The sequence below is a fragment of the Mustela putorius genome, unplaced genomic scaffold, assembly GCF_011764305.1.
Source record: "Mustela putorius furo isolate JIRA1106 unplaced genomic scaffold, ASM1176430v1.1 tig00003858_pilon_pilon_pilon, whole genome shotgun sequence".
Taxonomy (NCBI): domain Eukaryota; kingdom Metazoa; phylum Chordata; class Mammalia; order Carnivora; family Mustelidae; genus Mustela; species Mustela putorius.
Window position 1 is genome coordinate 18,077,893 of NW_025422010.1, and position 13,107 is coordinate 18,090,999.

Sequence of the window (13,107 nt, forward strand, 5' to 3'; positions counted from 1 at the left end):
ATAAGTGCAAGTCTTGTATCAGCTCTGTCAGGCCCCACTCCTTCCCCCTTTTCCTACTCTGAACACAAAGGTGATGTCTGGGCTGCTACAGACATCCTGTGTCTAGGAGATAACTAGCTACCCTGCTAAGTGGAGTGGAAACAGAAAAAGCCTGAGTCTTTGATGACAATGGAAACCCCTACACCCATCCTGACCTGCCTAGAGGTGTTTTATTATGCAAAATAATTAAATACCATAATTCCCAAGGCACTCTTAGACAGGTTTCCTGAAGCTGAAAGTATCTTTAATTGGTGCAAATGATGTGAACCCTATTTTCTGGGAACAGTGAAATAAAACATATTAGGGGCTCCTGGGTGGCTCAGTGGGTTAAAGCCTCTGCCTTTGGCTCGGATCATGATCCCAGGGTCCTGAAATTGAGCCCCGCATTGGGCTCTCTGCTCAGCAGGGAGCCTGCTTCCCTGTGGAGGCCTATTTGTAGAGCCTACAAGTAGGCCCCGCCTACTTGTGATCTTTCTCTGTCAAATAAATAAATAAAATCTTAAAAAAAAACCATTTTAATATTTCTTACTAATGTATTCATGAAATTAGCATAAATTAATTTATAGGGATTACTTTTTTTTCCAAATAATTGGTTTATTAGGGATTACTTTTTTATAGATAAAGACTCACAGACAATTTAAAATGATAGAATTTATTTTAATATATTGACATATATGTATGCACATATACTATTTTAAAAATAAGCATGAAAACTATAATCGTTATAAAACATAAATCAGCCTTAATTTATTATTACCAGAGTAAAAGAGCATGTATAGACATCAGTCTAACATTGTTGCATTTGCCTTTTAAAGTTAGAATACGTAAAATATTTAGCGCGTTGTATTTGATCTCATTCAGTTTTCACATTATCATCATTAGGTATAAATACCCTTAGGAATGTTCCAACTTATAACTTACATTCTAATAATCAAAATCTCTTAACAGTTATTAAAGTACCATTAAGTCACCTAAAATGAGTAATCTAAAAAAATACCAGCCTAAATTAAAACCCTGAGGAATTAAAATCTTTTTTACACAACAGTTTTGGTTAAGTGCAATTCCATGTTTGACTACTTTATTTAAGGTCATACTTGGTAAGGCGTAGTAAAAATAAAATCTACGTAAGTTACAATCTAAATCTCTATTTCATTTCTTGCTACAAAGTTGTTTTGTTTTCCCAAAAAAGTGGTTTTTGCATGTCATTCTGGACCTCTTCACCACCTGCTGGCTTATCTGCTTTATATACAGTAGTTAAGATTTGTGCACTAAGCTGAGTTGCCTTTATATGGTGGTTCAGACCAAATGCACCTAAGGAGCTACATGCTGGAGAGTTCATGTCCATGTTCAACCATGGCCTGCACAAACTGCTTGAAGACTCGATCCATGTAAGTGGACTGCCTTGGCCAGATTCCTTCCAGGAAACCAATATGGCCTCCATAAGAAGTAAGGACCAAAGCAACATTAGGGTTTTGCTTGGCAGTTTCAATTGGAATAGCTTGGGGGAAAGAAAAAGATGAGGGAAGAGGGGAGGTAAGAGAAGGAAAAGAGAAAGAAAAATACATAATTATTACTCAGTTTTGTTACGAAAAGTACATGCTCTTATCACTTCTAATCATTATAAGTTGAAACACAATTACATAAGTAAATATTTGTAATAAGTACGGCTAACGGAATAAGTCTCACTAATTTATATCAACAATTTATATTCTTACAACAGATCATGTTTACAGTTATGTACTAAACTACCATTTTTGGAAGAATCAATCCAAGTGTTTACTCATAACCTAAAAGTATAAAAAGGCCCAGTCTTGTTTTGAGAAAATAAAGTAAGGTGATTCAAGGAATGGCGAATACTTACATTATGTTCTAAGATCCCCACTTAGGTATTATACCAGGAAAACAAGAACTAATCTTATCACCTTTGTGAGAATGATAAATTCTTTGTGCATGACTGGCTAATTTTACATGACGTTAAATCCCTGAGGGGTCAACTGTTGGCCAATTAAGGACTCAAAATTATATAATTAATTTATATAGTAAAAACATATATAGATAGCAAAAAAGAGTGGAAAGAAATACTCCCAAGTGGCAATAGTATTTATCTTTGGGCTTAAACACTGGGGATTATTTTTTCTTTTTCTTCCTTGTCTTCCTTCCTTTCTTCTTTTCTTTTTCTTTCTTTCTTTGAGTTTGTGATCTGAATTTTTTTTTAAGATTTTTATTTATTTATTTGACAGAGAGAGAGTGAGAGAGCACAAGCAAGGGGAGTGTCAGAAGGAAAGGCGAGAAGCAGGCTCCCCACTGAGCAGGGAGCCTGACATGGGGCTCCATCCTAGGACTCCGGGATCATGACCTGAGCCAAAGGCAGATGCTTAATCAACTGAGCCATCCAGATGCCCCTTTATGGTCTGGCTTTCTATGTGTAGTCAGGAGAAAGAAAAATTTTATTTTGAAAATATAGCTGCTATATTTAAATAACTCTGTAGTAATGACAATTTTTTCTATACCCAACAAAACATATCCTGAGTAAAAACTTCACTCTAAGGCATGTGAATTATAGTTGTTTTATTTTTATTTTTTCTCCCATGCTTAGAGTTTACAATGAAAATGTTTTTTAAAGATTTTTTAAAGATTTTATTTTTAAAGATTTTATTTTATTTTAAAGATTTTATTTATTTATTTGTCAGAGAGATAGAGAGAGTACAGGCAGGCAGAGAGGCAGGCAGAGAGAGGGGTGGGGGGAAGCAGGCTCCCCACGGAGCAAGGAGCCCAATGTGGGACCCGATCCCAGGACACTGGGATCATGACCTGAGCCAAAGGCAGCCACTTAACCGACTGAGCCACCTAGGCATCCCAATGAAAATGTTTTGATTTAAGATCTATAACGAATCACAACCTGGCATGAGAATTGTTTTAATTTCAGATACTGCTAAATCTTATCTCCTTCATTAAGATAATGTGGTTGTAGCAGTATTTAGACCTTCATATCTTGGAACAGAGTCTTAAGGGTAAATGAGCTAATTAAAGGTAAGATCTCTCTATCCCGTACCCTTCTAATGAAGGAAAGGAAACTGACACCCTCGAGAACTGAGACCCTTACAAGATGAAGCTACTGCTGTGTCCAAATTGCTTGTTCAGACGATGTGCTCAGTTTGACCCCTTTACGCAATGCTCTGCGAAGAATAAATTTCAAGATCCTACATCAAGGCCCAGCAAGCCAAGTCCTTGCCCAAAGGGGCCCTAAACTCATATCCTTGGCCAGCCCCATCTAAAGAAGAGTATTTCCTATCTTGGGATAAGATGTGTGAGCTCAAGAGCAGGATAAGGTGAAATGACATCTTATTTTTGCTTTTCCTTTTTCATGTTACATTAAAGGCTTTGATTTAGAATGCTTCACTTGCCTCTGATGGAATTATTATGTTATGAGTCCCAATTTCACACTCTGGATACACTCGGGAATTTCTGACACTGATAGTTACAGTCCTATCACAAGAACAAAGGCTGTGCCCCCACTGAGTCATATGAAAGATGCTGGCTGCCTGCGTTCTCAGGATGCAGACAGTTGCCTACTATTTCAAAGTGGCAAGATTATCTTAAGGGCTTGGGAAAGAATAGGGAATAATGAATTTAAATTTCAACAAAGTGGGGCAGGTTAATATGATGAGAAATTGTGGTTGATAAGAGAAATTATTATGAAATATTACTAAATATTGGTGAAATATTAAGAAATATAATATTTAGAGTTTAATATTTAATATTATATGTTATATATAATATATAACATTTATATATTTAATATTTAATATTATATGTTAATATTTAATATTAATGTTATTTAATATTTAATATTATATGTTAATATTTAATATTAATGTTATTTAATATTTAATATTATATGTTAACACAATATAATATTATATGTTAATATAGTATTAAATATTAAATAATATTTTATTAAATATTAAATATCATGTGATTAAATTATATGTTAATATGATATTAAATATTAAGAAATATTAAGAAAGGAAAAGTACTACACTTTCTTAATCCAGTGAAAGGAGGCTAAATAGCCACCATGTAATTCATCTAAAACTAAAGTTCACAGTTTCATTTCTTGATTTGTGGTGAAAGGCCAAAAAGTCCCCACCATCTAAAGTTATTTCTGATTAATCATAAGTCACACAATCAAATGATAGGTGATTTGTATTTTTATATACTTTGGAGATTTTCTGAAATGTTGACAATACATGTGTTTATAGTCAGATTAACTTTTTTTTAAATGAAGTACTCAGGGGAAAATGTTTTTGAAGTATTTGGGGGGAAGTGAGAAAAAAATTTATAAAAAGCATTTTTGGGGAGAGGCGCCTGGGTGGCTCAGTGGGTTGAGCCCTTGCCTTCAGCTCAGGTCATGATCCCAGGACCCTGGGATCCGCCCTGCATTGGGCTCTCTGCTCAGCGGGGGGCCTGTGTCCCCCGCCACCCACTGCCTGCTTCTCTACCTACTTGTGATCTCTCTCTCTGTGTCAAATAAATAAAATCTTTTTTAAAAAACTTTTTTTAAAAAGCCTTTTTTAGGGAGACTGCGTGGCTCAGTTGGGTGAGGCTGAGTGTCTGCCTTGAGCTACGTCATGCTTTCAGGGTCCTGGGATCAAGCCTATGTTGTATTGGGTTGGGGTCTGGCTCTGTGCTCAGCGGGGAGCCTGCTTCTCCCTCTCCCTCTGCTGTTCCCCCTGCTTGTGCTTTCTCTCTCTCAAATAAATAAGTAAAACATTAAAAAAAAAAAAGGCTTTGTGTAATTTCATTAGAAAAATAATTAGAATATGTGCTATGGGGAGTGCTATGAATTGTGAAAGACTGATGAATCACAGACCTGTACCCTGAAACAAGTAACACATTATATGTTAACTTTAAAAGAAAAAGGAAAGAAGTATGGGTCAAGTCTGCCGGTACTTAGGATGATTTCTAATCATCTTACATTGCTTCAATATATGAACACATGCATATATATCTTTGCTATGAAATTCCCTATTTCTTAAATTAAGAGAGTGAGGAAGTTAATCTGGGCATAATTTTCTTTTATACAATATCCAGGGAAAAGCAAAGACTGTTTCCCTTCAAATGGGATGAAATGTGCTACACTCATGGAGATAGTCAAGAACATCATGTCTATAAAGTCTCAAGTTTTCTTCCCAGTTTAAAAGGGAGAAAAACTCCAAAGCCTTCTGCTTAAGAATCTGAGGAAGAAAAGGCAAGTGATGGCAATGAACTTGTGAGGCAAAGATATTGTCACATAATCTGTCCAAAGGACAGTGTATTTGATAAAAAGGAAAGGTTATAAAAAGTTAGAACAAGCAAAATATTCAGAGACATAATTCACTCGAAGACTCTCATAACGAACTAGATAAGGGTCTGTGAAAGCATTTAAAGTGACTTCACCCATTTAGATACTAAATTACGAATATCTAGCTATTTTTTTCTATTCCACTGGAAAACAATTTATATGACATTTAATTTCTCATTACTGTGTTTTCTTAAAAAAAAAAAAAAGAACCAGGATTTTAAAACAGCCAATTCATGTCAAAACGTACAAAAAATAATGTGAATTTTACCATGACTTGGTGAGAAAACATCATCCACAGAATTCAGACACAACACTGGAATTCCCACTGATTTCAGTCTACGATTCGGGCTGGCATCAGTATAATAATCATCAATTGTTTGGTATCCAAACATGACTGAGGTGAATCGCTTATCAAACTCTCTGATGGATTTAGCCTGAAACATAAAAAGAGATGATCTCTCTTCTTGGACTCCGAAGAGGAAATCAAAATATTACATAATGTTTCTCTCTTACCTTCATGACGTGATCCATGTCGATTTGTTTCACAAACATATGCCGGTGCCTGCAGCAAAATAATTTCAAAGGTAAAAAAATTTCAGGTTATAGCTATCTCTATAACACCACCTCAAGTACCTAATTAACCAAATAGGCTACCACAGGGCACAAAGTGAGTACTCAATAAATATTTACTTAATCAGACTTAGCAGAAGTACATTGCTATGTAGCCTGAAGAATTTTTTTTTTAAAAGTACTTTTATTTTTTTAGAGAAAGAGTGAGGTGGAGGGGCAGAGAGAGAGGGAGAGAGAATCTTAAGCAGGCTCCATACCCAGCATGGAGCCTGACCCAGGACTTGATCTGAGATCCTGACATGAGCCAAAATCAAGGGTCTTAACCCTTTGAGCCACCCAGTGTACTTTTTTCTTAATTGAAGGACACTGAACTAATTTTGTAATAATAAACATAAGTGTTGTTTCATAACAAGATGTACCTACACTCTGCTACTATTAAACCAATTTGGCTGAAAAGGCCTTATTTAAACCAGAAGCTTTCCCTTGGATAAACCACTTGAAGACATTATTTTTAAATTGCTTTGTTGAAAATTAAAATTTATATTTCATATACTTGTATTTTAAATGGTGATCACTTTTCTTTCTTTTTAAGTATTTTATTTATTTTTAAGTAAGCTCTACACCCACTGTGGGGCTTGAACTCACAACCCTGCAATCAAGAATCACATGCTCTACTGACTGAGCCAGCCAGACATCCCTAAATGGGGGTCATTTTTTTAAATATAACCAGTACTTTAATTGCCAAATCATTCTCTTCACTTTTCTTGCTATTGTCCTCCATTTCAGTGACAATGAGCAATTAGTTATCTTTTTAATATTTTAAGCAATATTTTATAATTAATATCTGTAATTTAATAAATAGGCTAAATTTAATCCAATGTTTAATGTCACCTTTTGGGGTATCTATGTTTTTTGCTAAGTCCTGTACAAATTAACTGGACTTTTTATTTAGCATTTATATTACATTGATCAATTAACCCAAAAACAGATGGTGATAGTCATCAAAATACAAACAGAAACACCTCTGTTCTTTAGTATCACACCAATTTATTTTTTTATTTTTTATTTTTTTTAAAGATTTTATTTATTTATTTGTCAAAGAGAGAGCAAGAGCGAGCACAGGCAGACAGAGTGGAAGGCAGAGTCAGAGGGAGAAGCAGGCTCCCTGCAGAGCAAGGAGCTGGGATCATGACCTGAGCCGAAGGCAGCTGCTTAACCAACTGAGCCACCCAGGTGTCCCGTTATCACACCAATTTAAATGGTAGAAGATATATAAACAATTCCGGAAAAATTAATGCAAATATAGTATTCTGGTAACATTAAGTGGGGGCTGAGAATATCTAAGTGAAGTGCGTTCCCCCAGCTTCTAAAATGTACTACGCACGTAAGCATATGCTTAAGAAACTATATTATTCTGTGCTAAAAACATTTAATACATTGTTTACTACCTAGAAAACAATTAGGTACTAACAGATTACCAACAGGTAGAAAATCTGGAGAAATAGCTCTCATGTTATTCAATACAGTCAATGCTCACATTTTTAGTCTTTTGGGATAATTTAGAATAGTGACAGAGCAGTGATCTTCTGCATAGTAGGGGCACATCCTAGGGGTTGTACCACTGAGATTCAGAAAGAAAACATTACACCTTTTATCTACATTTTTAGCTTATGCTTAAAATCTTTTTTTTTATATCTTTATAACAAAAACTATTTGGCACAATAGAAAATGCATATAATGTAAACACAAATATACAAAAATTAGCAGTCTTATACTTTACAACTTTCTTTCTGTTGGGGAATATAACCCAAGAAATTAGGAGACATCGATTTTAAAGATGACTCACTTATTAACTGAAGACTGGAGGCAAGTTGTCAAGTAGTAATTGAAAAGCAACCAGTTGAGTGGTTTCTCCAATGACTCAGAGCAAGCAAAAGTATTCCAACCGACTGAAAAAGTTGCAGCTGCCTTCAAAGGAGTTTTCGGCCCAATTTTGCCCAGGTAATTCAAAAGCAGCATTCTAAAATGGGGAGAAACAGGAAACTTAATGATGAGTTTGTTATCTCCAAACATCCCATTTCTTTCTTTCTTTCTTTTTTTTTTTTTTTTTTATTTTATTTACTTATTTGAGATAGAGCAGGAGCAGAGGGGCAGAAGGGGAGGGAGAAGCAGGATCTCCACTGAACCAGGAGCCTGATGAGGGATTCCATCCCAGGACCTAGCCAAAGGCAGGTGCTTAACCAACTGAGCCACCCAGGGTCTCCAAGACATTTCATTTCTAACTATGGACTTTACCTTAACTATGGAGAAGAAAAGCATAAACCTAAGTTTAAGGCCTTTCTCTTGGAAACGCATGCAAGTATCTTCATTCTTTCCTTGCCACATTCATATACTTATTTATCTTCCAGTAGATTCTATTGTGAATGGACAAGGCATATACTTATTACTTACAATGTATATCCTTCTATGAAGTAAAATATAAGAGAAATCCCCTATATATATATTTTTTTTAAAGATTTTATTTATTTACTTGAGAGAGAGACAGTGAGAGAGAGCATGAACGAGGAGGTCAGAGGGAGAAGCTGACTCCCCATGGAGCTGGGAGCCAATGCGGGACTCGATCCCGGGACTCCGGGGTCATGACCTGGGCCGAAGGCAGCCGTCCAACCAACTGAGCCACCCAGGCGTCCTGAGAAATCCCCTATATGATGGGTTGTTTTTCCTCCACCCATCCTTCCTTGCCTTCCTCTCTTCTCCTTTTTCTTTTTCTCTCTCTTTCCCTCTCTCTTCCTTTCTTCCTTTTCCTTCCTCTCTTTCTCTTCTTTTCTTTCTTTCATTTTTAAAAATGATATTGGGGGTTTATTAAGAATATGCAAATCCTTGGGGTGTCTGGGTGGCTCAGTGGGTTAAAGCCTCTGCCTTGACTTGGATCATAATCCCAGGGTCCTGGGATTGAGCCCTGCCTGGGGCTCTCTGCTCAGTGGGAAGTCTGCTCTCCCCCCCACCATCTCTGCCTATCTGCCTACTTGTGATCTTTGTCAAATGAATAAATAAAATCTTAAAAAAAAATAGAATATGCAAAACCTTAAGCCCCCCGCTTCCAGGTGAATGTTTTAGTATGTGAGGAGTGTTTCAGGCAAAGTTTCCTATGATAGACCACAGAGTAAATATTTTGGGCTTTGTGGGCTATATAATATCTGTCACAACTACCCAACTATGTAGTGCAAAAGCAGCCCTAGATAATACATAAATGAATGGACATGGCTGTCTTCCAACCAATCATTATATATGGATGAAATTTAAATTTCACGTAATTTTCACATGACATAACTATTCTTCTTTTGTTCTTTTCCAATCATATAATTTTAATGTTAAAGATTTTATTTATTTATTTGAGAGAGAAAGAGAGAGAGAGAGAGACTGTGCACAAGCTGGGTGAAAGGTAGAGGGAAAAGGAGAAGCAGACTCCCCACTGTATAGGGACTCCTTTGCAGGGCTCAATCCTAGGACCCGGGACCATGACCTGAGCCTAAGGCAGATGCCTAACTGACAGACCCACCCATTTAATTTTGACAGATTCCCCATTTATTCATTTATTTATTTATTTATACAAACTTTATTCATATAAGGAGAGAGAGAGAGCGTGTGTGAACGAAGGGGAGGGGCAGAGGGAAAGGTAGAGAGAATCTTAAGCATTCCCAGGGCAGAGTTGACATGAGGCTTGATCTCATAATCATGAGATCATGACCCCAGCCAAAATCAGGAGTTGGATGCTTAAATAACTGAGCTACCCACACACACCTTTTTCAACCATTTAAAAATATAAGAACAAGTCTTGGCTCTTGGACAAAAACAGACAGATTGCCAGATTTGGCCTGTGGGTTGCGTCATGCTAACCCTTGGCATAGATGGCATAGACAGAACATGAAAGAGTGGTTTTCAGATGTGGTTGCACATGGAATCACTTGGGGAGCTTTCAAAATTACTACAGACACCTGGGTTTAAGCCCGGAGATTGTGAGTAATCAGACTGAGTGGGCATCCTGTTTGCCTCTGAGCCCTTGCTTCCTAAAATAAGTCTCTACAGGGCTCCCTAGCATGGAGTTAGACTTTCTGAGTTGTGGCAGAGCTCCTTGCCCTCAAAGTCACTTGTTTTCTCTTCCTATTCTGTCCTTTTGTTGTTGTTGTTGTTCTTAATTATCACTCATTTCCCCCCTTTCTTTGGTTCTATCAATTTTCCTGATTTTAATCTAGTTCTATTTTGATAAGAGGAACAAGAATGGGGTTTAATCTAATACTAATGTCAAAATCTAAGTTTAACATTATCAACTAAGAGAAAGGGTGATAGTCTAAATTCTGTTTCTCATTATATTTGCCATTCTTTATTTTTCCAATTGCCAATGATCTGAAATAGGAGAAATGGGTAAAAATTCCGTCTCCTTCTCTTTCCTAGCCCAAGTGGCTCGCAGAGTGAATGTGATGAGGTTTAAGATGAAAAGTGGAAATTTTTTTCCTGCAAATGATTTTTTTTTTTTTTTTTTTTTTTAATTCATGAGAGAATGAGTGAGAGAGAGCATGAGCGAGGAGAAGGTCAGAGGGGGAAGCAGACTCCCCAAAGAGCCGGGAGCCCGATGCGGGACTCGATCCTGGAAGTCTGGGATCATGACCTGAGCCGAAGGCAGTCGCTCAACCAACTAAGCCACCCAGGCGCCCCTTGCAAATGATTCTTAATAATGACTGTACTCCTGGGATAAAGTACTGTGGTTCGCTAAGTTAAAGAACGATGTTGACTCTCCTGGAAAACCTTCATTCTAGAGTCCTAGTTTTGGTGATCCTCTTCTTCGGCTGGAAGTCAGAGAGTGCTGGGAAATTGTTATAATGGGCAGATGGAAAGGGTTGGAAGGGAAGGCCTCAGGAGTAGGAAGGACCAGTAGTATACCTGACCAAGTGTGTGTGTGTGTGTGGGGGGGTACTTCTTGACTATTATTCAGGGGAAAAAATAATATCAAGATGTTACTCCAAAAGAGGATGTTTTATTTATTTATTTTTTAAGATTTTATTTATTTATTTGACAGAGATCACAAGTAGGCAGAGAGGCAGGCAAAGAGAGAGGAGGAAGCAGGCTCCCCGCTGAGCAGAGAGCCCGATGCAGGACTCGATCCCAGGACCCTGAGATCATGACCTGAGCTGAAGGCAGAGGCTTTAACCCACTGAGCCACCCAGGCGCCCCGAGGATGTTTTATTTTCACAGAAAAAGGACTCCATGTTTTCACCAAAAGAAAAGAGACAGAGACAGAAGAAGAATCCATGAGTTAAGAGACTTAAGAGGCATATCAAACCAATGGACGTTATCTGGTTCCTGACTCAAACACCTCAAACACACTGTAAAACCAACAAACCAACCAGCCATCAACTGGGGAAATGAGATACATACAAAATATCTGATGATTTTTAGGGATTACCACCAGTTTTGTTCAGGTGTGCTAATGGTACTCCGTATGTATTTTAAAGAGCAACTACCTTTTAGAGATACCTACTAAGATATTTATAAATGATATCTGAGATTCATTTAAGATAATCAGAGTTGGGGAGGAGTGGAGGGCTGAAACTGATAAACAAGATTATCTGGGAATTGATAATTACTGAAGCTGTGTGAAGAGGGCTGATTTTTATTGAAGTCAGGTGGTTAGTACATATCAGGGCTCATTACATACACTCTTCTCTTTTACATCTACACAAAGAATTTCCTATACATTCTTTAGAGCTTCTTTACCAACTCATCAGGGGACTGAAACCTGACTAGGTAGAGCACGGTGTAGATTCCTTGGCTAGACTCAGTATCTGCTTAAATCCCCTACGTGGTCCCTGGCATCACAGGCTTGGGGATGACCCCAGTCTCCAGAGGCACTGGACATTAGGATCTTCGACAGACTACGTTTTTGCCTGTTGCGTTTCCAAAAGAAAAAAAAAAGTGTGTCAAGCTATAAAACACATCCCCAAGTGGTAAGTCCACTTGGGAACGTGTCACAGTGCTAGGCAACTAGAAAGGGTGCTTCCTTCAAACAATTTGCAAGACATTAATATTCAACCAGCTGCTAAGGCTAATGGTCAAGTTCTGCCTTCAGGCACTGAGACTTCAAAGGGACATGAATAGGCATTTCCCAGGGGCTTCTGAATAGAGAATCTGGTCCTGTTTATGTGAGGTCTGGCCTTTAAAAAGTCAAGAATTTATATGATTAAGAGAAAAATTTCAGTCCACACACTGTTTTCTACAGTTCACATTATGGGGCAAAGGAAAGAGAAATACCTTGAGCCCAATTCAGAGGTTCCGCCTTGGTTTTCTGCACTGATTCAGATTTCTTCCTTTAGTAGGTCAAGTCAGACCTTCCATGCTAATGTAAGAAATGTATTCTTTTCTTTCTAGTTTTATGTTCATCAGAATCTAAAAAGCTGTGGTTAAAGACGATTCTTCAGAATCTATCATTTGGAAAACCTGTTCATTTTCAAGTAATGAAACATTCTAAGATGTTCTGAAAATTAAAGTGGCAAATAAATCAATTACAAAATTAAGAAAAAATACCATTTTCTACCTCATGTGTTTGTTGATTTTATTTTATTTATTTATTTATTTTTTAAGATTTTATTTATTTATTTGTCAGAGAGAGAACGAGTGAGAGCGAGCACAGGCAGAGTGGAAGGCAGAGTCAGAGGGAGAAGCAGGCTCCCTGTGGAGCAAGGATCCCGATGTGGGACTCGATCCCAGGACGCTGGGATCATGACCTGAGCTGAAGGCAGCTGCTTAACCAACTGAGCCACCCAGGCGTCCCTGTTTGTTGATTTTAAAAAGTAGTTTTTGGACAAGCATTTAAGGAATCTAAATTCTGGATAATTAAAATTTTGGATTTTATTAAGTTCATAATCACTGGAATAAGAAATATAAATAATTATTAGTAGAAATGAATAAGTATGGCAAAATGTTCCAATTAAACCCCAATGTAACTGCAAGAAGCACAAATTTTAATAATATTCATATGCTTAAAATAGCAGCTGGTATAGGGGTTAACAATAAAACGTCAGAGTTTCTAGGAGAGCATTCCAGGGTAGGTCCATTTGCCCAGCAACAAAACAAAACAAACAAAAACAACACCACCTGGA

At 37.3% G+C, this 13,107-nt stretch overlaps 1 protein-coding gene across 1 annotated transcript in view; it reads right to left on the reverse strand.

The window, feature by feature from the left end:
* Positions 1-680: 680 nt before the first annotated feature.
* ABHD3 (abhydrolase domain containing 3, phospholipase) overlaps positions 681-13,107 on the reverse strand; it is a 43,929-nt gene continuing 31,502 nt past the window's right edge. The window contains exons 6-9 of the mRNA XM_004742824.3: positions 7,800-7,973; positions 5,897-5,945; positions 5,652-5,817; positions 681-1,537 (exon numbers count right to left, since the gene is read on the reverse strand). Of these exons, the coding sequence (XP_004742881.1) occupies positions 1,359-1,537; positions 5,652-5,817; positions 5,897-5,945; positions 7,800-7,973 (568 nt within the window). The 3' untranslated portion in view covers positions 681-1,358. The remainder of the gene's footprint in view (positions 1,538-5,651; positions 5,818-5,896; positions 5,946-7,799; positions 7,974-13,107) is intronic.